The sequence below is a fragment of the Osmia bicornis genome, chromosome 7 (genome assembly GCF_907164935.1).
Source record: "Osmia bicornis bicornis chromosome 7, iOsmBic2.1, whole genome shotgun sequence".
NCBI lineage: Eukaryota > Metazoa > Arthropoda > Insecta > Hymenoptera > Megachilidae > Osmia > Osmia bicornis.
The window spans coordinates 4,152,655-4,178,531 of NC_060222.1; the positions used below are offsets into that span (position 1 = coordinate 4,152,655).

Genomic DNA, 25,877 nt, shown 5'->3' on the forward strand with positions numbered 1-25,877 from the left:
CTCGCTGCATTACCCGTGTCTACCCCCTTAAACGTAACGAGATTTCCTTGGAAATTTAGCGAACTTCCAGCTATGATTAAAGCGCTGTCTGTCGCAGTAGAAATAGTCGCGTTTAGCAGGGCACTCTATAATATCGCGGAGAATTAACTCTTTAATCAGACGCATCGAATGCTAATGTAATTCTGTTGATAAGCAGTTAATTTTTGATTGGTGTTATTGATTGGCGCAAGAAAATCTCATATGCGAGTTTACAAGGTTTAACGATTGATCTACCGTTACGCAACCTTCTGGACTTTGTTACGTAGACAACGCCGTTTTTTGTTTAATTAAATGCGCATATGAAATCAGGTGACAATTATAAAAGAAGCTTCAAGCATAGACGTTATTTTATTTTGATAATACTTGTTTCGATAATCGATACTATTTTGTTAGTGTAACCACGAGGAAACATTTGATCTGTTGCTTCTAATATATTTAGTTTGTTATTTTTCAGAAAATTCACGGATCAGAAGCAGATGTTTACGTAGACGTGACCTGTCTACGAGTATAGATAACTGAATTTCCTCTGTTCACGATGAAAGATATTTATATCTTCTGATTCAAACTTTCATTTGCCACTGAAACATAGCATAGGAAACAACATTTCGAGTCTACATAATTTATTCCTGTTTGTATGTCAATATTAACGTTTGCGCAAGTGTATATGCATGCACCGGTCGCGTTAATTAAAAGCCTGATCATTGAAACGGATATTTTCTTCAACACTCCGCGGATTCTTTTAATATGTTCGTTGACGCGAGAAGAATACTTGACTCGTTTAAATTCGCGTGTACGAAAGTTTCAATTCTGATTAATGATAGCCTGAATTCGAATCTACAGGGCCGTGAGAAGCGAAAAATAAGGTATTTTACAAAATCGAGGGAAAAGTAGTCGGTGAGTCACATACGGTGAAATTTTTCCTGTCCATGTTAAGGCATCAAAATTATTTATCCACTATTCACTCGAAGATTCTAAATATATATCGAAACGTGTTTCCATTCAAGAGGTAGTAATTTTGGCACTCTGCTTCGGAGTAGAATCATCACTCTGTAAGTATTCAGGGACACGGAAGTATTCGGTCGATGGATGAGATAATAGAAAAGAAAAACAGCAAAACAAAATGCTTTCTAAGATATAACACATTTGGTTCGAGAGGAAAGCTTCTCCTTTTCGTTACACTCAGTTTCCACCAATTAATCTATTTTAAATTACTACTGTAATTTTATTCGTGTATGTAATTTTCTTTTCTTCATTTTCTAATCAGCTAAGTTAATTACTTTCGCAACGGTGCTCACCGATCTCCCTCCTTAATTTTAATCTTTCCACGGAGCTTAATTCCTCGAATTAACAAACGAGGAAGTTAAGCAGGAACAAATTTAGAATTAAAATATTCATTAAACATTGGTGGGGACAGGGCAAGAATCTAATCAACCTGAAACTTGTCGCGTACACCCTTCGATCCTTGGAGACCGTGCAGCCTTAAATATACAAAGCACACTTTCATTCATCGAGCTTGCGTGAAAACGTGTTTCTTTTGCATTATTTGACAGGAAGAGGGAGGAAGAAATTAGTGAGCAAATCATTCTTTAATTAACATTTTATTTTCTACCCTTACATCGCTAGTACAATATCAATGTACCGTAACCTTTGAACGGCGGACCATGGAGAGAGCCTCAATTCTATATTAATTTTACACTGTTCTTCTAAAAATTATTCTCCCAATATATGAAACTCTTCCATTTAAAAATTACACATTTAATTTCAAATTAATATGTTTCGTAGCTTAATCAGAAGCTCGCTGTTCAAGGATTAATTATTTATTTATACCGCATTTCTAGGTTCAATTTTTATCCCGATTTTTTCGGAATAATTGAAAGACGCGAGTGCATAGCAGATACCGCGCTTATTAACCGAGCAAGTAGAAACAGAACGGCGAGCAGCGAGATAGTAATGCGGCACATGCGCGCAGGAGAAAAGGACGGTATCGAGCCAGGCTAGAGGCTTGCCCGTCAACAGACGGTGTCGCACCGTCAGTTTCTTCCGCCGCGCCTGAAGGGCGTTCAGTGTTGCGCTGAGAAAACGTGCGTTCCTCTTATACCCGTTGCTCGTCAACGTTTTCCTTCTTTTTTTCTCCCCTTTTCGTTGAATTTTCTCACCCCTCGACGCGGTGACCGCGTGTGCGCTCCGCAGTGCGAACCGATCGCGAGAGAGGAACCGTGAAAGAATGTGATCCAAGAGAGAGACACGATCGCCAGCGTCGTTTCAGCCGGTAGTTTCACACACGGTAAGGCGAGAAACAGCTTAAGAAAAAAAAAAAAAAGAGAGAAAATTTCATTAGCGATATCGTGTCCGCGATCGCCTCGAACGTGGCCCGCGATCGTCCACGGTTACTGCACGTCAGGGACACGTTGCGTTTCATCGGGAACCTTGGACATCCGCTGACCGCAGAAACTGTCGATTGACGTGCGAGAAATTTACGTAGAATCGAACGTGATAATACGGAGGATCGTGACGTACGCTGGATCGCGGTCGTTCGCATCGATCGCATGTTCGAAAAAGCCAAGTCGTCTTCGATTTTATAACCAGCAGCTGTCCGTTTCGATTTGCATAAACGTAATCTTCCGATTCGAAAACTGATCCGAAACTATTTCTGAAACGTATCGGAACGTAAACAGAATGATAGAGGTTTTTCAATCGATGAGGTATCAGTCGAGCATTGTACACAAAGCGCACGCACACGTTCGTCTGCTGTCAGTTGTCCGAAGCTACTCGTTACCTATATTTTTCTTTCCTCTCGTTCTCTTCCTCAGTCTTTCTCTCTCTCTCTGTCTCTCTGATACCGTGAACTCTGCTCACCTGTTTATCTTCGTCTGCTTTTTCTCCAACTCTGTTACTCCTTCCGTTTGCGTTTTCCGTGCGTGTACCTGTCGCGAGTGCGTGTTCGTGCCGCACGAGCATTGTATTCCGTGCATTTCGTACACGCACCAAGGCAGAGCACGCAGTCGAGCAAGTGCATCGTAATGAGACGGTGAGAGAAATTAAGGAACAAACGATTCGTTAACACGCTGGCTGCGCAGGTGGTCACCGATGACCACCACCACGGAATTTCATTAAACCCTTTCGCTAATGTTCCCCTGCAATAAGATTTATTTTAAAATATTCCAGTGTTGGCCATTTTTAGAAATAATTAGAACACGGATGACTAGTAGATTTGAAATTTATTAAAATGTACCATTTCTGACAGTTTTCACTGTGGAGTGTAAGGTGTTAATTAACGAGAAAACGACGATCGGCGAACCATGAGACAGAGGATAAGAAAGTGGGGAAACAATGGAGGGATCGACGCGACCCTGGATGCGGCTCTCCCAAGGGATTTTCGAGGTCAAGGGAATCCGAAGCGTGACCAAGAAATGGCGGAGTAAACACACGGCTTTCCGCGAACGACGAAAAGCGTCGCTTCCATTACGAAATATTGGCTCGTGTCTGTTGCCTCCAGCTGTTCCTCACCTTCGTTGATATTAACCGACCGTCTACCACTTTATCTTCGCCTCGTACATTTTTCTCGCTTTTTACTCCGACTTTTGACCTTCTTGTCGAAAGGAGGGGATTCAGCTTCACGCGTGTCGGCTACATCGATATTCCACGATGCTGGTAATAATTTTAATTAACAGCGTCGAAGCTACGTATTGTTCGGATCGTACTTAAATCTCTGAATAGGAGTCGGGGTAAAAATGGGTTAATGGATCTTCAAATTGCAACCTGCTGGTATCCAGGGTTTCTGGAAGGATTGAAATTGTATCTGAACCAGTTACGAATAACGAATAACCCCTCTCGTGTCGAGAAGATTGCAAGAATTCTAACCGCGGCACACGGGTCATGACCCTCATTTATTTCCATTCTTCTTGAAGCGACCGCGTTGCGTTATTGAGCGATCGAGCGGTCAATGTCGTGTCAGCTTAATTCGTCCTTCAAAGGCTGTACCGGAAGTTACGTAATTATTGATCGACGGAGTCGGTAATTGAACCACCGCCACGCGTCGATTAATCTAACGCACGAAGAAATTCTCTGGTAGCCCGACGTTGCTCCAAATTCAAGTAACACCGGTATTCATCGGCTGTGCAAATATTGTTCCACGGCGTTCCACTTACGTGATATCAGAGTGCAAATGTTTGCACTGTATTTACAAGCACGTGTGTACCGTACGTGTGCGTTAAACCGCTTCGTGTAATGGCTACTTCACAGATAATGCGACGTTTAAAAAAAAAAAATGGAAAGAAAGAAAGAAAATAAGCGACGCGGTACACGAACGCTTACTTTCACGTTTTGTCAACAGCCAGGGCTTCCATTCATTCCCGTCAGCCTTCCAGCAATAATTTCATTCATTTCCCTCGATGGTAGGTTATAAAGGGGTTACGTGGTATTGCATAAGCGTATAATGTACGCAACTCGTTTCACGCTGGAACGAAACTGCTCGAACGGTGCATTAGTTATTTAAAACTTCCCGCTGGCGAGCCTTGCGAAGGAGGATGCAAAAATTCTAATACAAAATTATTCTGTCAGAGGAAGTGCTTATTAAGGATCAGGGAAGATGCAGTAAAAACGACACATAACAAACGTGTTTATGCATTTTTTAAATTAAATTCTTGGCGACCGTAATGGCAGTCGACGCGTTAACGTCCGCAAATGCTATTCTTCTCGATAAATAGTCATGCAAAGCGAGGATTATTCTTCTTGTTAAACGACAGTCTTTAACACCTCTGGCTACATTCGTTCTCCTACTTATGAGAGAAGCGTTTTAAACTGATTGAATTTCCAAGTAGCAATATCCTTCGAATACTTTTCAAGATACTTTTCTCGGAGACTAGAAAATTGACGGTCTCGGAGTCTTCGGTTCTCACGAAAAATGGTCCATAAAGGTGGAAAAGGCACCGGTGGCAAAATTGGACGAGAAAGTCGTCAAGTTTACGAGCAGTCAGTGGTCGGAACGGATTCGGTAGATTATCAACATAGCCAGACGATATTACGGCATCCCGACGTTCTTCCGCTTTCACGACCGAAATACTCGTGTTCCGCGCTTGCCATTAAGCAGGTTCCACGGACGCGTACCGCATCATCGTCACGATTGCCCGTGAAGAATTCGTTTACCGTGTAGGCGCCAGAAACGTTTTTATCGTGCCAGGGAAGAAGCACCGGCACCCACCAACTCTCCCACATTATTTTCGTAACGCTCCTGTGTTTACACGCTTGTCTCTGTGTATGATACAAACCATTTATACAGAGGTGTGCGATGTGTACACGCGCTATGGGACACGAGAGAAGAATCAAGCGTGGCGACCTGAAACTCCTGCTATTTCAGGCAATTCGATCGTCCATGGAATAACGCCGATCACAAACTGCGAGACCACCGGTAACGAATTAACAGCTTTATTGAATTCCTCGCTTTTCCCCCATTGGACAGACGATTAACCCTACGTCCGTACCTTCTGTCGCGTTGTCCTCCAAATAGAGGCTTTGAAAATGTCCATCGAACGTTTTAATAAGAATCGAACGTACGATTGATAATATTTCAAAGAAGAAGATGAAAAGATTTATCGGATCAAGTTCCCCCGGTAAGAAACTACATTAATACGAAACTTCTCTCGGATATTTATGATCGAATCGAACGCTTTCGTTCTGATTGAAAGCGCGTTAGGGGACGTTCCGAAAAGTTGGAAACTCGGGCGATCCGAAAATACCTGCGTCTGTCTGCCAGTTCTTTCGTTACATTTCTCCCCGACCTTATTCCTCCCCCCTTACCACGGACTTTCTTCACTTTTGTTTTCTTTTATACTTTGCCATGTTTGTGCCGTCTCTGTACACAAGTTCCTTTCAATGTTCATGGTCATTGTTACTCGTTCTACGAAAAGATTGAGACACGCTCGCGTGTAAGCGAACGAGCCAAAGTATCCAAGCGAAACAATGAACAGACGTTTTCAAAAACTCTTTTCTACATAGAAGTATTTTGCACGTGATTGGTAGACATTTGCGAAACTTCCTACTGCGTCAATTAAGATAATTCGCGATAAGCCGAAACGGGATATCCGTAGACGATAGTAACGCTGATAGGTGCTCGACCTTTCTCGTTCGCAAATGATAAACCCAGTTACTGAATAATGGTCAGCCTTTCGCGACCGATAAGCGTTCGATTAATTGCACTTCATTAGTTACGCGCTCTTGGTCGATCTATCAGCACGGATGTTGGTTTCCCACGGCAAGCGTAGAACATTGTAATAAGTAAGCGTTTAGGATTCGATTATTTAATAAACGCGATTCATTTTTATTCATTTGAACGATAATCGACGAGACGTGTGTGTGACTTGTTATAAAACAGAAAAATAAGGAGAGCATATTGATCACTAATTGCACTGTCATTTTTTTTTACTTCGGATCGCTAACAAGTCGATGCAATTAGATAATTAAAAAGACGAACATAGACGAATAATGTAAAGTGGCAATTGAACGTTTCAATTAAAAATGCATACCAGTCGAGAATTATAATCGTGTCTATTTTTAGTAATGGCAGTCGTGTCGATTGAACTTGATTGAAATTCGAATAGAACGTATGAATTCTTGCTGACCGGAAGCGGGTAACAGTCACAGGGGAACGTTGTTTGACAGTTGCATGAAATATTTGCACAAAGATTGGTCATAAAGTTCAGTGAATCTAATTTGTATACCGGTTGCTATACATAGACTCAGAGACCTTGACTCACAGCACAGAGGGGGTAAGAAGATGCATTATAAACTTTATTCGATCTTTCCTGTCGTAGGTGCAGCGGAGAAGTAAAATGTGCAAACCAGCCAGGAAGAAACGATCTTAACGTCGTAAGTGATCATCGTTTTGTTTCCTAACTTCGTCCACGAAAGATAAACTTTTCCTATAACTTTATTTATTTATTAGACGTAGAGGGTGTGTACAGGGGTTGTGTGAAAATTTCTGAGAAAAATTCATGAAAATATACAGAGTAGGGCATTTTAAACCAGGTCACCATCGGAGAAAACTTGCAGCATTTCGAGGTACACGTAATCCGCTTAAATAAGATATATGTATATCTATTTTAATATTTTTTCACCTTCTCATCTTCGCTACGCCTCCACTTATGAAAGAATTACTGATATCAGATTATGCGCCCTTTGAAATCAAGCAAATTTCTATCATCAGAAGCGAACGAGCCATTCAAACGACCTGTTTTAAATTCCCCACCCTGAATAGAATCGTTCTACCAATCGTTTCGTCGAGGAAACGTTCTACCATTATTCTATTTTCACCTAGCCATTTCCGTTTATGGTACGTCCTACTTGCAGCCAGGGAATAAAGGTCAATCAGTGCAACGATGCCAGCAAATCCTTTGTGCTTCGATGCAATATCGACCTTTCGAAAAAACAGAAAGCTTCCCGATGACGCGATTGTAACCCGTTTCGCGGTGATAAAAGCTGCACTTTCGAGTGCGCCAGAAGACGCGTTAAACTCCCGACTTTTCTCGTAAACCCTGCCAATGCGCACCCTTCTCGAAAAGCAAATCGCAGCAGGGGAGATTGATTCTGTAACGATTGATTCTTTGGCGAACAAAAAGGGCCGGCTTTGAAAAGCCAGTTAACGTTGCTCGTATCGCGAACAGAGGCAACAGTTTAACGAGATTAACGTTTAATTGGATTCCGATGCAGGTGAAAGAGGTCGGAGCATGTACTTCGTTCTCTCGGAGGTTAATACTCAATTGAGGTTGAGAGAATACGATTAAAGGACGGTCTACGCTCGAGTTAATCGAACCGAGTATCGATTAGTGCTCGACGTGTAATGGTGCTCGTTTCGAATGAACGTGGGACACCGGTAACCGAGTAAATCGTTTCGTACTCATCGATTCGCGGTCAACTTTCGTAATTTTGGATAACGATCCTGGAATCGGTAATGAGGAATAGAAAGACACCCTGCAATTAATAATTTCATTAAATTCCCGAGGACTTATGGAAGCGTGAAAGTAATCGACGTAGAAATGTTATTTTTCGTGGACGATGTACGATTGCGAAAGGTATCGTTAGATATTCACCCAGAAACTTGTAAACAAATGAAGCCGAACGTTTCATGCTACTCACGTAATCGGCCAGGCAAATTTGAAAACGTAATATGAAAAGCGAAGATTCGTGTCACGGACGCGATGTTTAGGCAGCGTTTATCGAAAGCCTTGAACACAAAATTGACAGGAACCCGACGACGCAAGACGTGTACGCTGCTCGACACGGAGAAACAGGTGAAAAAGAAATCGTGAAGATGACGAAAAGGTTCGAGTTCAATTGGCAGATCGAGGTACCGCTACCGCTGCGTCAAGGATGCATGTTCGATCGTTGGTCAGAGGAAAAGGACAACACGGACCTCGAACTAAATTGCATGTTCAAGGTCGATGAGTATGGTTTCTTCATCTACTGGCAAAGCGAAGGAAAAGTGAGTGTCTACCTTTTGTCTTTGCCTCTGCTTTTGTTCTTTCGAAGAAAGACGATATCTCGTACGTTACTTGTCCTATCGAGGACAATGGTGTGGATTATTTTATTACCTTTTCTCTTTCTTCCTTTTTTTTTCTTCTTCATCTTTTGTTCGTCCTATAGGACGGGGACGTCATTGAGCTGTGTCAAGTGAGCGACATTCGCGCCGGTGGATTACCAAAGGTAAGAGTATCAGAAGTCTAGGCACAATGCACCTCGTTGAACCTGTCGCACTTTTCGATGAAATATTCAATACAAAACTTTGAAACTAGTTGCTAGACCGTAAGTGCTTCGAAACTTCACCCTTTCACTCAGCTCGTAAATTGATCGCTTAAAGGCAAGTAATTTACACTTGGACATTGAAATGTTAATGACGAAAATTACCCTTGGCACGGTGGCGTATTGAATAATTTCGCAAACGAGAGGAGAATTTTGATAAAACCGTTCTGTAATTTAATCCAGGACCCGAAGCTGTACGACAAGCTGCTGACGAAGCACGGCGAGCAATTAGACGAGAAAAGTTTAACCATCTGTTCGGGCGTAGATTACACCAATATTAATTACCAGCACGTCGTTTGCCCGGACCCAGCGACGGCTAAGGTAAATTTGCTCTTCGGGCAATCCCCTTTGCTTGATCCTCCGAAAAATGAATAAATTAAACGAGCCTCTTATAATTATCGATTACCATTCGTTTCATTTTTGCATTCGTCCGATCAGAAACAACGAGCTTATATTTTTCTCCATCGATCGACAAAGAAAAATTTTTCAATCGATCAGTCAATTATTACCAATAATCAATAAGTCCACGTGTTTGCTATGCCCCATGACAGGTATGGCTGGATGGCGTACGATCGATTACGCACAACGTGAAAGCCAACAACGTTTGCCCGCTTACGTGCTTGAAGAAACAGTGAGTTTAGTACTTCAATTACACCCACAAATACACGCACGAAACACACCTACGCTGTTACTCGTAACCGCGACTTACGTTTACGCGAATCATCGTGAAATAATTAAGCGGAAACGTCCTTTTCCACTTCTGCTCCTTTGAATTTCACGAAAACACTCGTAAACGAGACTCGCGTTTCACGAGTGAAAGCAAACAAGATATTCTTCTTTTCTTTTTTCCGCTATTTCTTTTCATCCATGGAAAATAAGTATCGTGTTTTTGCTACGCGGACGGTAAACTATACACGAAAGTTATCTTTTTGCGACTGAAAGATAAAGGCTGGTCGGCGTGTTCCAGTTGGATGCGGCTCAGAATGCTGGTCGATCCGAATGGAAAAGTTCCGGTGAAAGTGGTCGCGAGAACTTTCGCGTCCGGGAAAACGGAGAAGCTCGTCTATCAATGCCTCGCCGACTTAGGCCTACCTAGCGGAAAGGTACTCGATGATAAAAATTGAAAAAATTAAAATTCATTATAAGATACGACTGAAATTTTAATTATAAAATTGTAGAACGACGTGATCGAGCCAGACGACTTCACGTTCGACGCGTTCTACGCGCTCTATCATAAAATCTGTCCAAGAAACGACATAGAAGAACTATTCCAATCCATGTGAGTATGAGAAGCATCGGTCTAACGAACGCTAATCGCGATCGATTCCTCAATAAACGTGGAAAGGAACGTTTGTTTGCTCTGAACGTTCCAGCACCCAGGGTAAGGCGAACACAATCAATCTCGATCAACTGGTCATGTTCCTGAACGAGAAACAACGCGATCCAACATTGAACGAGATCCTATATCCGTTGTACGACGAGAAGAGGGCATTGGAAATCATAAAAGATTACGAGCAAAACGAGACAGCACGAAATCAAAGTAAGATTTTCATTGGATGTGTGTCTATGTTGCTTTCTATGTCCTCGAGTGAAACGATATTGCGAATAACTAACAAGAAGTATCTAAAAAATTTTATTCTATGCTACGGATAATTAATTATTTTAATATATAGGAATTTTGTTGGTTATTTGCCAAGAACGAGTCGCTCGACTTTGCTTCATTCCATTTCTCATTAACCCGTTGATTGTTCAATAACGAAGGATTATTAAGAATTTCAATTCCTGATCAATCAACGCGTTACACCTGCACCATCGATCGCCTAAGCGTTTGAATTAGCTTGTACCTTCGAAACGGCATCCTTTCAGAAGCAATCACATCCTTTCAGAAACGATGACAAAGGATGGTTTTATAAGGTACCTGATGTCCGACGAAAACGCGCCGGTTTTCTTGGACAGACTAGACGTCTACATGGACATGGACCAACCGTTGGCTCATTATTATATTAATTCGAGTCATAATACGTATTTGAGCGGCCGTCAATTTGGTGGAAAGAGCAGCGTTGAGATGTACAGACAAGTTTTGCTCGCCGGCTGCAGGTAAACTTAACAAAACCATGTCTTATGGAAGGATCGAAAGGCGAAATTTCGTTGGTTCGATTTAAAGATGCGTCGAGCTGGATTGCTGGGACGGAAAAGGGGAGGACGAGGAGCCGATAATTACGCACGGAAAAGCAATGTGCACCGACATCCTGTTCAAGGATGTGATATACGCAGTGAGAGACACGGCATTCGTTACGTCGGATTACCCGGTGATCCTCAGCTTCGAGAACCACTGCAGCAAGAAACAGCAGTACAAATTGGCAAAGTATTGCGACGAAATTCTCGGCGACCTGTTGCTGAAAGAGCCACTCAAGGAGTACCCTGTGAGCTTTCTTTTTTTATCGATCGTGTAATTTAATTAACCGTGCGTCATCGATTCGTGTTTTGATCAGTCATGGAATCTGATAACCAGACAAATGCGTCAATCGAAATCTTCTTAAGATTATCATCGATAAATTAAGCAAAAGTACCTTACCATATTATCGTCTGAAGTGTTCGAAAATCAAGATAAATGGTTCGAGTGTAGGATATCGGTCTAAAAATAATACATTAATAAATACCGATCTTGCGTTCTGATAAAATAGCTGGAGCCAGGGGTGCCGTTACCGCCACCCAGTATGCTGAAGCGTAAAATTCTTATAAAAAACAAACGCCTGAAGCCCGAAGTGGAGAAACAAGAATTGGAATTATTTAGGCAAGGTCAATTCGTTATTGAAGACGAAGTGAAGGAAGATGCGAGTGCGCCTCCCGTTGTAGCAGCAGTCGTTGAACAACAATCGGTAAAGGTAGCCCTCGTTAAGAGTACCTGCGTGAAATCTTGCATTCTTTTTTTAAAATCGAAATAAATGATTTGATTAATGGTATCTGGTATAGGAAGAGGTTTCGACGACCGAGTCTGTCGCATCTTCGACCACGGTTACGCAACAGCAATCTGGTTCCAGCGCTGGTTTAGGAGATACTTTAGAATTGGCGGTGGTTCAACCGTACACCGGAAGCACGACGAACGTGCATCCATGGTTGTCTTCTATGGTCAACTATGCTCAGCCAATTAAATTCCCTGGTTTCGACGTCGCCGAACGTAAGATAAAACAAAACTTCTTTTAAAGGTGTCTCGTATGAATACGCGAGAAGTTTCTATTTATTTGTACAGAGAAAAATATTCATCACAATATGTCTTCCTTTGCGGAAACCGCCGGCCTGAATTGCCTGAAGACGCAAGCCATCGAGTTCGTAAATTATAACAAGCGTCAAATGAGCAGGATCTATCCGAAGGGTACTCGGGCGGATTCATCGAATTACATGCCACAGGTAATTTTCACCGCGTTCAAAACCGATTCGAGCGATCAAAAGAACGCGTCCGCTGATCGATCGATCGGAAACAGGTCTTCTGGAACGCCGGCTGTCAGATGGTTTCGTTAAATTTCCAAACGGCGGATTTACCGATGCAACTGAACCAAGGAAAATTCGAGTACAATGGCTCCTCTGGATACCTTTTGAAGCCGGATTTCATGCGAAGGGCGGACAGAAGCTTCGATCCCTTTGCCGAGAGCCCTGTGGACGGGGTAATCGCGACTCAGTGCAGCGTTCAGGTATTTAATAAATGTCACACCGAAGTGTTAATATTAACGCTTGGTTACACGTTAATATTTATTTATTAGGTAATCGCGGGGCAATTTCTATCGGATAAGAAAGTCGGGACGTACGTGGAGGTGGAGATGTACGGTCTGCCTACCGACACTATTCGCAAGGAATTTCGAACGAGAGTAGTTCCAGCGAACGGCCTGAACCCAGTGTACAATGAAGAACCCTTCCTCTTTCGAAAAGTCGTTCTGCCGGATTTGGCAGCGTTGAGATTCGCGGTTTACGACGAGTCGAATGGTAAACTGTTAGGTCAGAGGATCGTCCCTTTGGATGGCCTGCAATCGGGCTACCGCCATATATCTCTGCGTACCGAGGCGAACTTCCCCATGTCCCTTCCTATGCTGTTTTGTAATATCGAGATCAAGATCTACGTGCCGGATGGCTACGAAGGTCGGTGTTCGTTTCGTCTACACGAAAGGATAAGGTGGATAAGGTAATTTTAATTTCAATTCGATTCACAGGACTTATGGACGCGCTCACAGCACCACGGGCCTACAAGAAACCTGAGAACACAGCGCAGAATAAAATGCGCGGACTCGGTATCGAAGAAAGCGACAGCAAAGGGAACTCTGATTCTATGTCTGCTCATCGCGAAGTGGCCAAACCGCGGGGTAAATAGGAAAACAAAAATAACTCGAGAATAATTTTTAACAAATATTTATATTTTCCTTGCAGAGGAGATGAAATTCGACCCCATAACGGTAGAATCGTTGCGTCAGGAGAAAGGATTTCAAAAGGTGCTAAGGAAGCAGCAAAAGGAATTGGAGTCTCTGAAGAAGAGGCATCAGAAAGAGAAACTTACCGTCCAGAAACAACACTGCGTTGCCATCGAGAAGATTATCAAAGGGAAAAAGTACGGAAGGATTTAACTTCTCTTCTTTTCATATCTTTGAAAATCAATTCTCTTTGTTTTCGAAACAGCAAAGCGGAACTGTCGAGGGATCCAACCGTTCGTCGTGCGGTTTCCGAACAGACCGTTCAGTGGTCACGGTTAGCGGACAGGCAGCGACGGGAGGAGCGGGATTTGATGCGTTCTCACCTGGAGGAACGAAGGAACACGTTGCGGAAGTTGTGCGTGGCCGCACAGGTGGCTCAGCAGAAACAGCTGACGGCGCGGCACGAGCGGGAAATCAAAGAGATGAATGCCAGGCAAGCGAGACTGTCGGTGGAGAGCATGAGGGAGGTGATGAACGATAAAACGCTGAAGACTCGGGGGATCAAAGAGGGTAGATTGAGGGAGAAGCAGCAGAATAACACGAAGAAATTCATGGAAGAGAGGAGAATCGCTCAATTGATTCAAAATAGAGAGAAAGAGAAGCTGAAGGTGATTCACGAGAAGCAACTGGAGGAATTGCAAAAAGACATGAACGCGGTAAACGAAGCGCTTTTTTCTTTTCTATTATTACGATAAACAGTGATTTTACAACAGACGAGACGATTTCTGTTTCAGATAATGGATATGTACAAAAACGAGGAGATGGAGTACGAATTGGGTCCTAAAACCGAGTTCTACGTGTGATGGCCGACAGGAAGCGATCGCGTTCGCCCCTTCCCGTGACCGTGAAAGTTTCCCCGGAAGAACTGAGGTGCTGCATTCACAGAATCCACTACTATCGTTAATTACAATTGGAATTGGGATCAAGCCTCGTTAGCTATCGTTCTCGAAACTGCCGGCACGTCCGCGCGTGTCGGCAACCAGAGAACCGGAAGCAACAGAGAAAACCGCGTTTACTCGTGTATTCTAGTTCATTCTCCTGGATATTTTTTTATAAAAGAAGCGTCTTATAACTCCATACTGTCCGTCGTCGCACGAGCAAGTACCTAGACTAAATATAAGGGAGTCAATAAAAAACTAAAGTGATCTAGTCAAACTCTTACATTGATAAGCGTATATATACACGTACATACATTTATTACAATTATGTATGTGTATGGATATATACATATATATACACAGGCACGGTTTCCTAGGATTATCCGATCAAACTTCGTCGTCATGTTCTACGAATATAATTAAGAAAAAGAAATTGTTGCATAAATATAGCTCGTTTGATGATTCATTAAATGAATTCAATGAAACTTTATAAAAAAGAATCATAAAAGTTAGTCTTATTTCTGTCCGTACAAAGTCTGCGAGATTTCGTGCAACGTTTAGTTTCTTATTTCCACCGATGTCGACGAAGTTAGCTCGGAAGGATCCTAGGATGAAACGTGTATAGGTAAATGAGAAGTATGAATCTCGCGGATCAAGCGTGCCGTGTGATTCATCGGTTACAATATTTTTCGATCGTTAACGCTATTACCGAATTCTATCGTTCTGCGTGCGTGAGCGAGATGCGAGCCTGTGTTTCATGCCTAACGCCAAATGGAATTTACCGTCACCGTAACGATTCCTACGCTACGATTAACAAGAAAACGATGCTTCTATGATCGGAAAGAGTCAATAGATCGCGCGTCTGTGATGGTGTCTCAGCTTGTCGAATTACTTTCAACGCATGATCGAGCGGGTACTCGTTCCCCTACCGTTTTCTTCCTTCCTCTTTAAATCGAGTACTATCGCGAGAATGGTCCAAAAGTAGTATCGCCGAGAGGCAATGATTGCGTTGTACATAAGGAGGACAAGGGCCGAGGAAAATGGAGAGCCTAGCATTAATTGTCACCACGTCGTTGTTTTCATTCTAATAATGTTATATTTACACAAAATTATTATATTAATCTATATTACATACATATTATCTATATTGAATATAAAGGAGTAAGGAGAAATAAAGAAATTGCTAGCTCGACCGATCGTCGTTTCTTCGAATTGATGCAACTGTTGCTGCAAGCGGCGTTCAGGGAAGCTGAATATATGCACCCGAGCTCATTAAAGCTTAATGAGATTTCTATAACTAATAATCGTAATCGTGTGCATGGTTGTAGCGTTCGTAGTTCCGAGGAAGAGCCTGATGTGGATTGAAGCCTCCGTGGTTGCCAGCAACGTTGAACGGACCTGAAGAAAGAAAGATCCGATGTTAATCACGTTGATGATCAGTGATTTTAACGCCATCGCGACGATAATTAACTTTCTAGCAACAGTTTCACTGGGAAAGCACACAGTAGGTAATATAAATTACTGAAGTCGTCGTGATTAATTTTTTTAATTGAACTTGTTTTGATTTTCTACTTTTCTAATTCGGACACTTAACGCGTTAATTGAACGTTACCTCCTGCAAAATGGTCGGCAACGTTCGCGTGACCACCAATGGCACCCTGACGACCGTAGAACTCGTTCCCTATATCCAAGTTTCCATAGGGTCCCCTGTAATCTCCAGGAAATTGTACAGGACCGTAGTTATCCAGTTGTCCGTGCTGATATCTAGGGCCACCGTGTCCATGATGAGCGCCTTGAAAGCCCGGAAAAAAGGACTCCGATATCCTAGGTATCCTTGTCCCTTCGCAGACAACGGCGACCATAAAGAGCAACTAAAACCACGTTCCCAGTATTCGTAAGATTCTTGTATATAAATTCGTAACACTGAAATAGAAGAAAACTCACGAAGTATCTCATAACGAAGGCTGAAAGCAAGTTCCAAGTTCTTACAAGGTTTATTACCAAGCTATATTCCTGCGTGCATTCGCTTTTATACTCCTGAAAAATGTCGAAATATCATCGCAAAATCCGGACAATGCAAGACAATCGGAAGATTACACCCCTGTGTTCCCGATGATTGCAAAATTGCAAGACGATTCGTTTCATTGCCGCGGTTTGCGCAACATCGTGTTGCGAGAGAGTGACGAAACGACCGCTCCTCGAAATAATCGGGAATCGGTTGGAAAGCCTTCTGCGACCGGATCGTAATTAATTCCTTACATAGAGCTGGCAAGCGATCTGACGCAATTTAGCAGGCTGATAAAAGGAGAAAAAATGTCGGAACTTGTCGTGGATCTATCGTGATTCACGATAGAATGTCGTACATTTTGGAGAACAAGTTTCCTGTAAACCATTTAAATTAATAGCTTAGCGTGCAAAACGCGAGGATGTAATTAGAAAAGAAAATCTGGCGAAATATTCGAGCTTAGAAGCGGCGATAATGCGATTCAGTTTCCAGGAACAATGGAGAAAAGTTTGGGGAGGAAATGAGTTTGCATAGGCAGAAGGATTAAGAGGAAAGGCAATCTCAGGACTGTAGATGACCGCAGCCTCGGTAATCTCTTGTTGTAGAAAGGATGTCGGTCTGTTATGAGACTGCCGCTAGTCTGATTGTTCCGTCGGATGAAAAGCTTCAGGGAAAGTTTGAGGAAAATTAGCGAGCTATCGAAACTTTCCGTTTCCAAAGTGTTCCTTTCCAAAGCTTTTAACGAGTTTCATTCCCATCGTCGTCCTGCTAACAGCTTTACCTTTCGCGATGTCGAAGATGAAGCACGCTCGACGATTACGAAAACCGCGACGAGAGGGAAAGTCGAGGAGGATGAATAGGGCGAGTACACCGAACAGTCAAATTGATACTTCCTTCGTTTTTTATTGTACAATCTGTGACATGGAAACTTTGCTAAATTACGCTCGATTACTGTGACGAGTTAAGGCAACCGCGAATCGATGGATTTCGCGAATGCGCTCGTGCCACCTTTCTGTTTCCTCGGAACATTCTGAAAAGCATCGATCGACGCTGACGTCAGCCTATCGATTCGTTTTACGGACACCACGGTTTTATGGCCGAGTGATAAATGGGCTGGGGATGAACGACGGGTTGAGCTATCTTTACGTAATTATACTGCGGTTGCACGTGCACCACTTTCGGATGTTGATATTGAACGGGGTAGGAAATTTGGGGTTTATGGACGACTGGCGGCAGGTCGTACTTCTTCAGGTACACCTTAGGTGACTCGTACATCACTTTTTGAACGATGGGCGCGTAATACATGGGCTTGTGGTAGACGGGAGCGTACGATATCATCGGCTTCTGATAAACTGGATAAACTACTTTCGGTTGGACCACTGGTTTCACGATCACCGGTGCTGGCGTAGGCTTCAGGATGACCGGAGGCGGAGCTGGCTTCACGTACGTGATCATCGGTTTGGGGATGTACTGAATCGCCGGTTTCAAGTAAATTTGGGGCGGTGGCGAATAGGAGATCGGGTGCGAGTAAACCGGAGGGCATGGGTTATGATAGGACTCCCTCTTCGGTTTCATCCAGGCCTCCATCGATGATTTTTCTTCCATCATGCCGTCCGGCATGTGCATGTTCATCGCCGTCTCGGAACGAACGCTTGACAGCCATATCAGGCACGGTATCTAGGGATTAGAAAAAAAGATTAAGATTAAGAAAGAATCATGGCACCTTTGAAAATTTTATTTCACTTACCAGTAACCTGAACATGATTTCGGCTTCTGTCGGATAACTTCTGGATCTAATGTCCCTGGCGAAACTAGAGGCGCGTCGTGCGTGGCCGTCGGTTTTATAAACTTTTGCTCCACTTAAACGGGGCAGGTTTCTTGCGGGCCGAAGTCGAATGTGATTCCCTTATGCGGAGTAAAAAGCGGTCGTCGGTCAGGAGTGTGACGCAACCGATCGCGCCCCGGTATTTCCTGAATAAATTCTCCACCTCGGGCATTACGCGGCGATCGTTAGACTCGCGTTTGTCATTTACAACACGATCGCCAGTCATTGGCCGGTTTCTGGACCGACAGAACCGCGGGGCAAACCTCGTAACGGGCTCGATCGCTTCGGGTGCAGCCTCCGGTAACCTCCAGTGAAAAAACGGAGAAAAAGGTTCGCCAGCTTTGAAATATTTACTACCGTTTTATCTAATTTATATCTCCTCTGCGGCCACTCCCGCCGTTTCTACGGGGGTTGATTAATCGTACGTTAAGAAGAAAAAGTAGCGAACCGCTTTTAGATAAATACTTAGACTTTCCGAATATCTGATTATAGGTTCTTTAATATCTTACTAAACTTACAAGGGGAACTACCCAAGTGTTATACTCGCAATCTAGAGATTCACGATTCAAATCCTTGATTCCCAACATTTTTTTTTTATTAATGATAATTTGTCTCTTTGAATAACTATTACATAAAAATTATCATAAAAAAAGAAAAAAAAAATTTTTGGGAACCAAGGATTTGAACCGAGGACCTTCAGATTCCAAGTCATGGATCCGCTCCGTGGTTAAACACACGACTCGCAATCTAAAGGTCCTCGGTTCAAATCCTTGGTTCCCAACAATTTTTTTTTTTTTTTATGATAATTTTTATGTAATAGTTATTCAAAAAGAGACAAATTATCATTAAAAAAAAAACATGTTGGGAACTAAGCATATCTTTTAAACTTAGCTGTCTGTCCCCAAAGGGGGGTATAGGCGTGTTCAGCTCGACGAGCCAACCAAGCTGGCAGTTTCATTAATAAGTGATTGTGACACTTGGGTAGTTCTCCGTATTAGTGGTATCTTAATGTTTCGACTGTAAATTATTTACTTTGAAACAAGATATAATTTGCAATAACTATTTAACGCGATAAGAAATTTTCTGCACATCTTATGGAAAAATGAGAAATAGTAAAAGTCATTCATTATTTCTATACGACTGACATTCTTGTTTTCTCCAGGTGGCGAGGTAATTGTTTTATCACGGTGTTGGGCGGCAATTAGATGGAGAAAACAGTCGAAGCATGCGGATCGACGGGATCCAATCTGGTGAAGTTGACCTAATTAAGAAATCCAGTGGTTCGAAGAAAAAGCGACTGGTTCCGAGCCATTGAAAGAAACCCACGGCTTTCAAAACCTTCCAAGCATCTCGAATATTCGAGACAACCACCATAAGGGAAAGAAATTCAATCGGCAATTGTTACAAAAACAAAAACAGTTTATTTGAGCAACAATAACAACATTGGACTATGTACAAGCGTGATAATGCCAATAAACGATGAATTTCATTTTGGCTGCGTATTTGGTAGAAGGACTCGAGTTTGATACGTCGACGACATCCAGGATCAGTGTTTCCAGCCGTGTCCTTTGCTTTGGTGATGGAACACGTGCTTGTAGACAGGTACGTGGACTGGGTATGGTTTTGGAATGGGAACCGCGAAATGTTTCTCCACCGTCACTGGATAGGGCTTCTCGACAACGTATGGTACCTATACGACATTAATATTTTAATACGAAAATAATATTTCGGGTTCTGTTTAAATTTGAAAGATTAATTTAATCGTGTAGATACCTTTTTCTCTACCACGTACGGTTCAGGCTTCTCCACTGGAATTTCAACGTGTTTCACTACCTCCACAGGCACTGGATGTGGAACTGGTACTTCGACCTGATACGGCTGCGGAATTGGTACCTTAATGTGCTGCGGTACCGGCACTGGAACAGGGTGCGGAATTGGTATGGCGTATTTTTTGTAAATTGGAATCTCCACCGGTTTCGACGTCTCGTGATAAGTGGATCCACCGTGGTCCTCTTCGTAGGAGGCGCACACCATTGTCACCAGAGCGGTCAGTATCTACCATGGAGAATGATCACGGTTTATAGTAAAAGGAATCGATAATTATTCGGAAGTGGTTGATGGAGAAAAACTTACGAAAATCCTCATGGCTTCTGCACTGTGCACGCAATCCGTAGTGTTAACTGGCCACAATCTCTTTGATGCTTTCAAAGTCACGGCCAAGTGTTTATATACCAACGTCACTTTCTCCCTTCTCTTCGTTACATTTACTCTTTCTACTAGTCGTGTTTATACCTGTGCGCGTGCACGATCGTTTTACGATTATTCTCGTAGATATATTTCACCTATGGATGGGTGCTCTTCCTGGCATCCAGACATCTTCCAATCTCTCACATTTTTTTAATGATATTTATCTAATTAACTGCTTCCCTGAAGAGTTAGTACCATTTATTTCTACATCCCTATTTGTCTAATTAATCCCTTCGTCAAAATGATTTATTGTGTAAACAGATTAGAAAAATATTTTTTATCCCTCAGGTGATTATTCAACCTCGTAATTAATTGCCCGATTAATTGTAAAATATATATTTCCGCTTCGGAGTAGGTAGGGCGTTTTTGAAAATATTTCATAGCCTCGACTTCCGTAATTACGCGAACGAGCGAAAAATATTTTAGAAACCTGCCTGCACCGCTCCCACGAGTACCAAATACAGTAGAACGCTTTCGATTCTCACCATATAGAAGGAATGATACACACCGTGGCGATCGCGGGGAAAGGAAGTCGTTCCTCTCGGTTCAATTACCGAACGATTGAGTAATTGTACTTTTAATCGGTCCACCCTGTGTACACGTTGTCACGGTACATGCACATTTTCGGCAAGCCACGGAACAACGCGCGACGCAGTCTCTGCTGGGTAGATCATCGGGAATAAGCTCGGTGGAGCGAAGCAAACGTGGTCGTGGTCTAGTTCGCATACCTAACAATTTGTAAACTACTGTCAGCCAGGCTTTGAACACAAGTTCAGCCGTGTCTATCGCGTTAACACGCGATTCTACAGATCCTTCGGTTCCGTAACTAACATTCGCACAAAGGGGTGTTAAGTGATACGCGTCGATGATGGACGAATCGAAAGAAAATCGATACTCGATGGAACGGTAATTATAACAGGGTGTTGAATTTCCATCGATCATCTGATCGTACGTGAATGGAACTTTCGAACGGATATTCCCGTACTTCCTCTCTCGTTTTCAAGAGAGAGAGTCTATGCTTTAGAGAGTTTCTTGTATCTTCCAGGAGCGTGTTACTCCTACGGTCGTAGCGGAACGCAAGCGGAGGAAGGAAAAATCTTTGACTCCGATATAGAGTGTCGTGGAGGAAAAATATAGAGGGGTGTGGTCGTTGAAGAAAGAGAAGTCTGAGCTCGGAAGATTCGAATCGTACACGAGACTACTCTCTGTACCAACGAGCGGAACAGTGAAAGTGTATCTCTCGAGTAAAAGTGGTCTCGCCTGGCGATATAGGAACGCGTTTGCTGCTGGGCTCGTTATGGCGAATCAAGATCGCGCAGAATTCCTGTCGGCGACTAGTCCGATTCTGGCCGATTTGTTACACCGGACGACAGGAAATGGAACGCACGATTACGCGTTTCCTTCCTCTGTTCGTTGATGAAACGGGAAGAACGTTTTTTCTTACGATTGTAGGAAACGAAAAAGGGGAGGATAAAAACAGACGTGAAAATGTTCTTTTGTCAGGTAATGATCTGCCATCTGAGGTAACTGAGATGTAGGAAAATCCTTTGGGAAGGGTCAAAAAGGTTCATCTTTGAATTCGTAACAACATTTCTAGGGTAACTCGGCATCTTTTTCATTCATCGATAATATTTATGAATTTTTATCAAAACACAGTAGTTTTTAAATATCGTTTATTAACAAAAACGTTGAGGTTCGAGTAGAAAAGGAAAACTTAACAAGTGTATAAAATCTATAACAAAGACATTGGCAGCGTTTGCGTCAACCAGGACGTTTAGACGAGAATCTCGTGTGTCTTTCAAGAAGTATCAAAAAATCATCGTAACGATGAACGTTTGTTTTCCAGACGAGAAGAACGATTCCCATGAGTTTAATGCCATCCCTTGCCCTTCGAAGAGTAATGGAAGACGTGCTTGTAGATCGGTACATGAACCGGATACGGCTTGGCCACTGGAATAGGGAACTTCTTCTCCACGTACACAGGATATGGCTTTTCTACCACGAAAGGTACCTGGATGAAAATATGAAGAGTTATCATAGTTCCTATTTATCGAATATCAAATATTTCCAAAAATATTAATTACTTACATGCTTCTCAACAATGACGGGTTCCGGTTTTTCAATGGGGATTTCGACGTGCTTGACAACCTCGACAGGATAGGGATGAGGAATTTCGATGGGGACTTGTTGAGGCTGAGGAATCGGGATTTCTATCTTCTGAGGAACTTCGACTGGCACTGGGTGCGGAATCGGGATCGCTGAAAAAAATATTAAAGAATATTAATCAATATATTTTGAAAAATTGCTAAGATTTAATAGCGAAATATTTACCATATTTTTTATAAATTGGAATTTCCACTGGCTTCGATTTTTCCTCGTAGGTGCTGCTGCCGTGGTCTTCGTCGTAATGGCCCGCCGATACCGTTCCAGCGAACACCGCGATACCGATCAAAAGAATCTGAAAACATTTTATTATCGATCATAGGTAACGCTTAATTTTCAAATGTCACGTGGTAATTTGAATTTCAACTTCGAAACAAATGAATGCGGTGTGATCTTTAAACCTAGTTTCAGACGTATCCCGTAAACCATAAATTTCACGATATCTCACTGTCGCACTATCATCCGATTTTTCAAAATACTCCTTACGATTTGATTCATTGTTGCAGATCTTCCGTGCGGGGGTGTTTAATTGTGCAAGGACAAGAATCGAGCGTTGAGTGTCTGTGGCACTGGAACACCGAGCTTATATACTAACATCGATTCCACCACCTTTCACTGTTTCTTTGCGCTAGAGTCCCGACCCTTTCCAGGATATATCAAACATCGTCACACCACCGAACAACCTTTGTACGAACTATATACACAGTCGATGAATATGAAAGGATCTCGTTTCATTTTTCACGCGGTACATTGAACCATTCGCCGTCTATGGTGTACCGGAAGCCGAGGTTACGCGTGCTCGTGGACACGGGAAGTGTCTCGTTGTTTGGGATAACACGTTCTTTCCATGTAGATCGTGTTCGGTTTGAATGAAAGTATGTACAATTGTTTTATTACACGCTGTGTGCTCCAGTAAAGGAAAGTCTTTCGCTTATGAAGATCTAATAAGAAATGAGACAAAGTGGATTACCAAAAATATTAAGGATTGATATTTAATTTAATTATGAGGGATATTTTCACCCAGGATCACTCAAAGTGACCGACAAAGCGGAAGATCAAAAGCGCTTTAAGAAGCGACCGCAAATCTACAGCAGCTCCATTTGCCGGAAACAAACATGGAGCTGCGGTTGCGAAAATTTCTACAGACGATTCGATTCCACTCCGAGTGGTCGATTCTAGAACGGAATATTCAAAACAGTCGAGAAGATGACCATCGAGAATTAAATATGCGCATAAATTATAATTATCTTTCTGAAGGAGCTCAAGGCATACGTGTTAAGTTGTTCGAAGAAACGGTCATCGTTTCGGTTTCTTTCTCGCACGGTATGTGATTGTGGTCGCAAATCTCGCGTCTACCGGAAGTGAATGCGAAAAACGCTCTGAGGCGTAGAAAGATTCCGAGTTTCGGGAGCAACGAAATGAAAGTCCTTTCGTATTCGAGAAAAAGAAGTTTTATGAAAAACTGATCGAACCCGGAGATCTTTGTTCCTGTAAAAGCATGCTTCTAGTTTGATAAGTGAACAGCACAGTGATCGATCGGCGAGAGCAGGAAGTGTCTAACACAATCTACTTGTCGATCATCGTGCTTTTTCGTTTCACGATCTGTATTAACAACGAATTGTATCCTGGACGATGTTTCTCCTACGCGTTTCTCATCTTGGTTTGAATTTTAATTACGTGACGCTATCTAGTCGTCGAGATAACATCAGAATGCAATGTGGTTTGTTTGCTAACGCGTATATTAATCCCTGATGCCTAGGGGCGACAGTGACATAGCTGAGGGAGAAATTAAATGCAACTACGGTATGAATTTAATGCAAGCGTGGGTACAGATAATGTGTAATATGGTAATAGCTTTGGATGAGAGTCGGTCTACCCATTTCACGGTAGAAAGTTCATCTGTGATTTTGGTACGGTTTCCAAAGACCGCGAATTTCTCTCAGCGAATATTCGTCTTCCTAAACGTGCAACCAACTTTCGCATTAAACGGGTCCTGTCTTATTATTCGAAATTGTTCGAAAACAAGCTTGAAGAAAAATTGATTTCTTAATGGCCGATCAATCTTCCTCGAAAGGAATACGATCGAGCTAAGAACAACTCGATTCATTTGCCCATTTGTCACGACTCGAGGTACCGTTTTAATTCATCCTCGTTTATTGGCACGCGATGCTTGTCGGCTTCGAAGGAACGAGTCGCTAAAGACACCGAAACGAGTCAAACGTGACAAGTTAGAAACTTGAGGTTCAATAGCGATTCGAGGACACCCATTGCAGAAAAATTGGAGCGAAACGAAAGTCAATTATTATTGCTCGTATTAATCAATTGGAGAAATTTGCAAGATTTTCAAGGGTCCGAAGAAATGTATCTTGATCCCTTCCGTGCGTTCACCTTTCGAAGTAGAAGGCTTTTACCTTCTTTCGCGTTTTTCCTATTGTTCTTCCTCCTCGAGGAGCTCGTTTCTATCGACAGCAACGGGTACCTCGAGAGGAACGTTTGGTTATTTCCCACGGGCGAACAAGCAACGCCATTAACGTTACTCGCTCAAACAGTTTTCACGATGATATCGTTGTTCCTGGGGAGCCATCGTTTAGCGCTCGAGATCGATCGCACCTCCCTTTGATCGTCGAGGAACCGCAGAAAATATTTTAACGTTCAATTTCAGAGGAGAATTGTTCTCGAGGCAGGATTTGAATTTTACTTTCTTTCAGTATTCAATTATTCTCGTTATCGTAAAGAAGCAATTGAAAAGTAATTGTTAATAGAATCCTTGCGCCTCTTTCCGGATAATTTGATCAGGAATTATCTGAACAGAAATCGAAAGCGATTAAGATCATTGATGAGAGCAGTTTTCCTTCCATTAATATCGCTTTTATTTCATTTCGAACAGGTGATTATCGCTCGCAATTGGTTGAGGCTCGAAACAGTCTGCCGTCGTTAAACTTTCTTTCTGACCACTTTTTGCATCGTTTCTCTACTTTTTCTAGCATGAAGTGCGATCGTCGCCCAGTCTGACGGATCCCACTCGGATTTCTCCGCGAACGTTCACGAAAAAGTGTTTAACCGTTGCATATTGATGAGATTCAAAGAAGGAACACGCTGCGTGAAACCTTCCGCGCAATTTCTCTTTCCTTTACACAGCGTTATGATTTCACGATTCTTCTTCCTCCTTTTACATCCCTGCAATTACCGAGATCATCTTCGCGTCTCACTTTCGCCTACACTTCTTTTTCCTCTCGCTACAAATTTGTCAATGTTACATATTTAATTATAGAATCGTGTTACTTCCGCGTTCAAAAATGAAAATGAAAGAACAGAGAGTGAAAGCAAAGTTGAAGTTTCCTTATCGTTTTTCTGTGTCTGTTAGACAATCCCTTCGTAAATGGAGCACACGTTCTCTCGATCAGCTACACCTTCTTTTTTCAGATAGTTAATATTATATCTTTTCACTGTTGAGAATTTGCTCGCAGCTT

The 25,877-nt window shown here is 42.5% G+C and overlaps 6 protein-coding genes across 7 annotated transcripts; 1 reads left to right on the forward strand and 5 right to left on the reverse strand.

Moving 5' to 3' along the window:
* The first annotated feature begins 1,984 nt into the window (after positions 1-1,984).
* LOC114873220 (1-phosphatidylinositol 4,5-bisphosphate phosphodiesterase-like) lies at positions 1,985-14,444 on the forward strand. 2 transcript variants are annotated; one of them, XM_029181321.2, is made up of 20 exons: positions 1,985-2,323; positions 6,849-6,903; positions 8,278-8,515; positions 8,677-8,736; positions 9,016-9,153; positions 9,384-9,463; positions 9,800-9,935; positions 10,011-10,111; positions 10,206-10,372; positions 10,719-10,929; positions 10,997-11,255; positions 11,517-11,711; positions 11,806-12,010; positions 12,083-12,240; positions 12,315-12,521; positions 12,591-12,963; positions 13,035-13,184; positions 13,249-13,426; positions 13,495-13,945; positions 14,024-14,444. In XM_029181321.2, exons 3-20 carry the CDS (start codon positions 8,345-8,347, stop codon positions 14,090-14,092), a joined length of 3,309 nt encoding a protein of 1,102 aa, XP_029037154.1. In that variant the 5' UTR covers positions 1,985-2,323; positions 6,849-6,903; positions 8,278-8,344; the 3' UTR covers positions 14,093-14,444. The 2 variants fall into 2 exon arrangements, with proteins under 2 accessions (XP_029037154.1, XP_029037144.1); XM_029181311.2 differs by having other exon boundaries at positions 1,987-2,323; positions 11,517-11,717.
* Positions 2,334-3,064, reverse strand: LOC114873258. Its single transcript, XM_029181416.2, has 2 exons — positions 2,896-3,064; positions 2,334-2,689 (listed from the first exon to the last, which is right to left on the reverse strand). The coding sequence occupies exons 1-2, from the start codon at positions 3,009-3,011 to the stop codon at positions 2,455-2,457; spliced, it is 351 nt and encodes a 116-aa protein (XP_029037249.1). The 5' UTR covers positions 3,012-3,064; the 3' UTR covers positions 2,334-2,454.
* Positions 14,445-15,464: 1,020 nt separating the features above from the next.
* On the reverse strand, positions 15,465-16,187 carry LOC114873255. The gene is made up of 3 exons (XM_029181400.2): positions 16,112-16,187; positions 15,780-16,038; positions 15,465-15,565 (listed from the first exon to the last, which is right to left on the reverse strand). Exons 1-3 carry the CDS (start codon positions 16,121-16,123, stop codon positions 15,465-15,467), a joined length of 372 nt encoding a protein of 123 aa, XP_029037233.1. The 5' UTR covers positions 16,124-16,187.
* A 1,059-nt stretch (positions 16,188-17,246) lies between these two features.
* LOC114873234 (adhesive plaque matrix protein-like) lies at positions 17,247-17,949 on the reverse strand. Its single transcript, XM_029181346.1, has 2 exons — positions 17,920-17,949; positions 17,247-17,849 (listed from the first exon to the last, which is right to left on the reverse strand). Exons 1-2 carry the CDS (start codon positions 17,932-17,934, stop codon positions 17,247-17,249), a joined length of 618 nt encoding a protein of 205 aa, XP_029037179.1. The 5' UTR covers positions 17,935-17,949.
* A 1,231-nt stretch (positions 17,950-19,180) lies between these two features.
* On the reverse strand, positions 19,181-20,172 carry LOC114873248 (MAGE-like protein 2). The gene is made up of 3 exons (XM_029181369.2): positions 20,131-20,172; positions 19,771-20,052; positions 19,181-19,687 (listed from the first exon to the last, which is right to left on the reverse strand). The coding sequence occupies exons 1-3, from the start codon at positions 20,140-20,142 to the stop codon at positions 19,544-19,546; spliced, it is 438 nt and encodes a 145-aa protein (XP_029037202.1). The 5' UTR covers positions 20,143-20,172; the 3' UTR covers positions 19,181-19,543.
* A 1,942-nt stretch (positions 20,173-22,114) lies between these two features.
* On the reverse strand, positions 22,115-22,905 carry LOC114873254 (MAGE-like protein 2). Its single transcript, XM_029181384.2, has 4 exons — positions 22,894-22,905; positions 22,576-22,702; positions 22,333-22,502; positions 22,115-22,255 (listed from the first exon to the last, which is right to left on the reverse strand). Exons 1-4 carry the CDS (start codon positions 22,903-22,905, stop codon positions 22,115-22,117), a joined length of 450 nt encoding a protein of 149 aa, XP_029037217.1.
* Between the last annotated feature and the right edge of the window lie 2,972 nt (positions 22,906-25,877).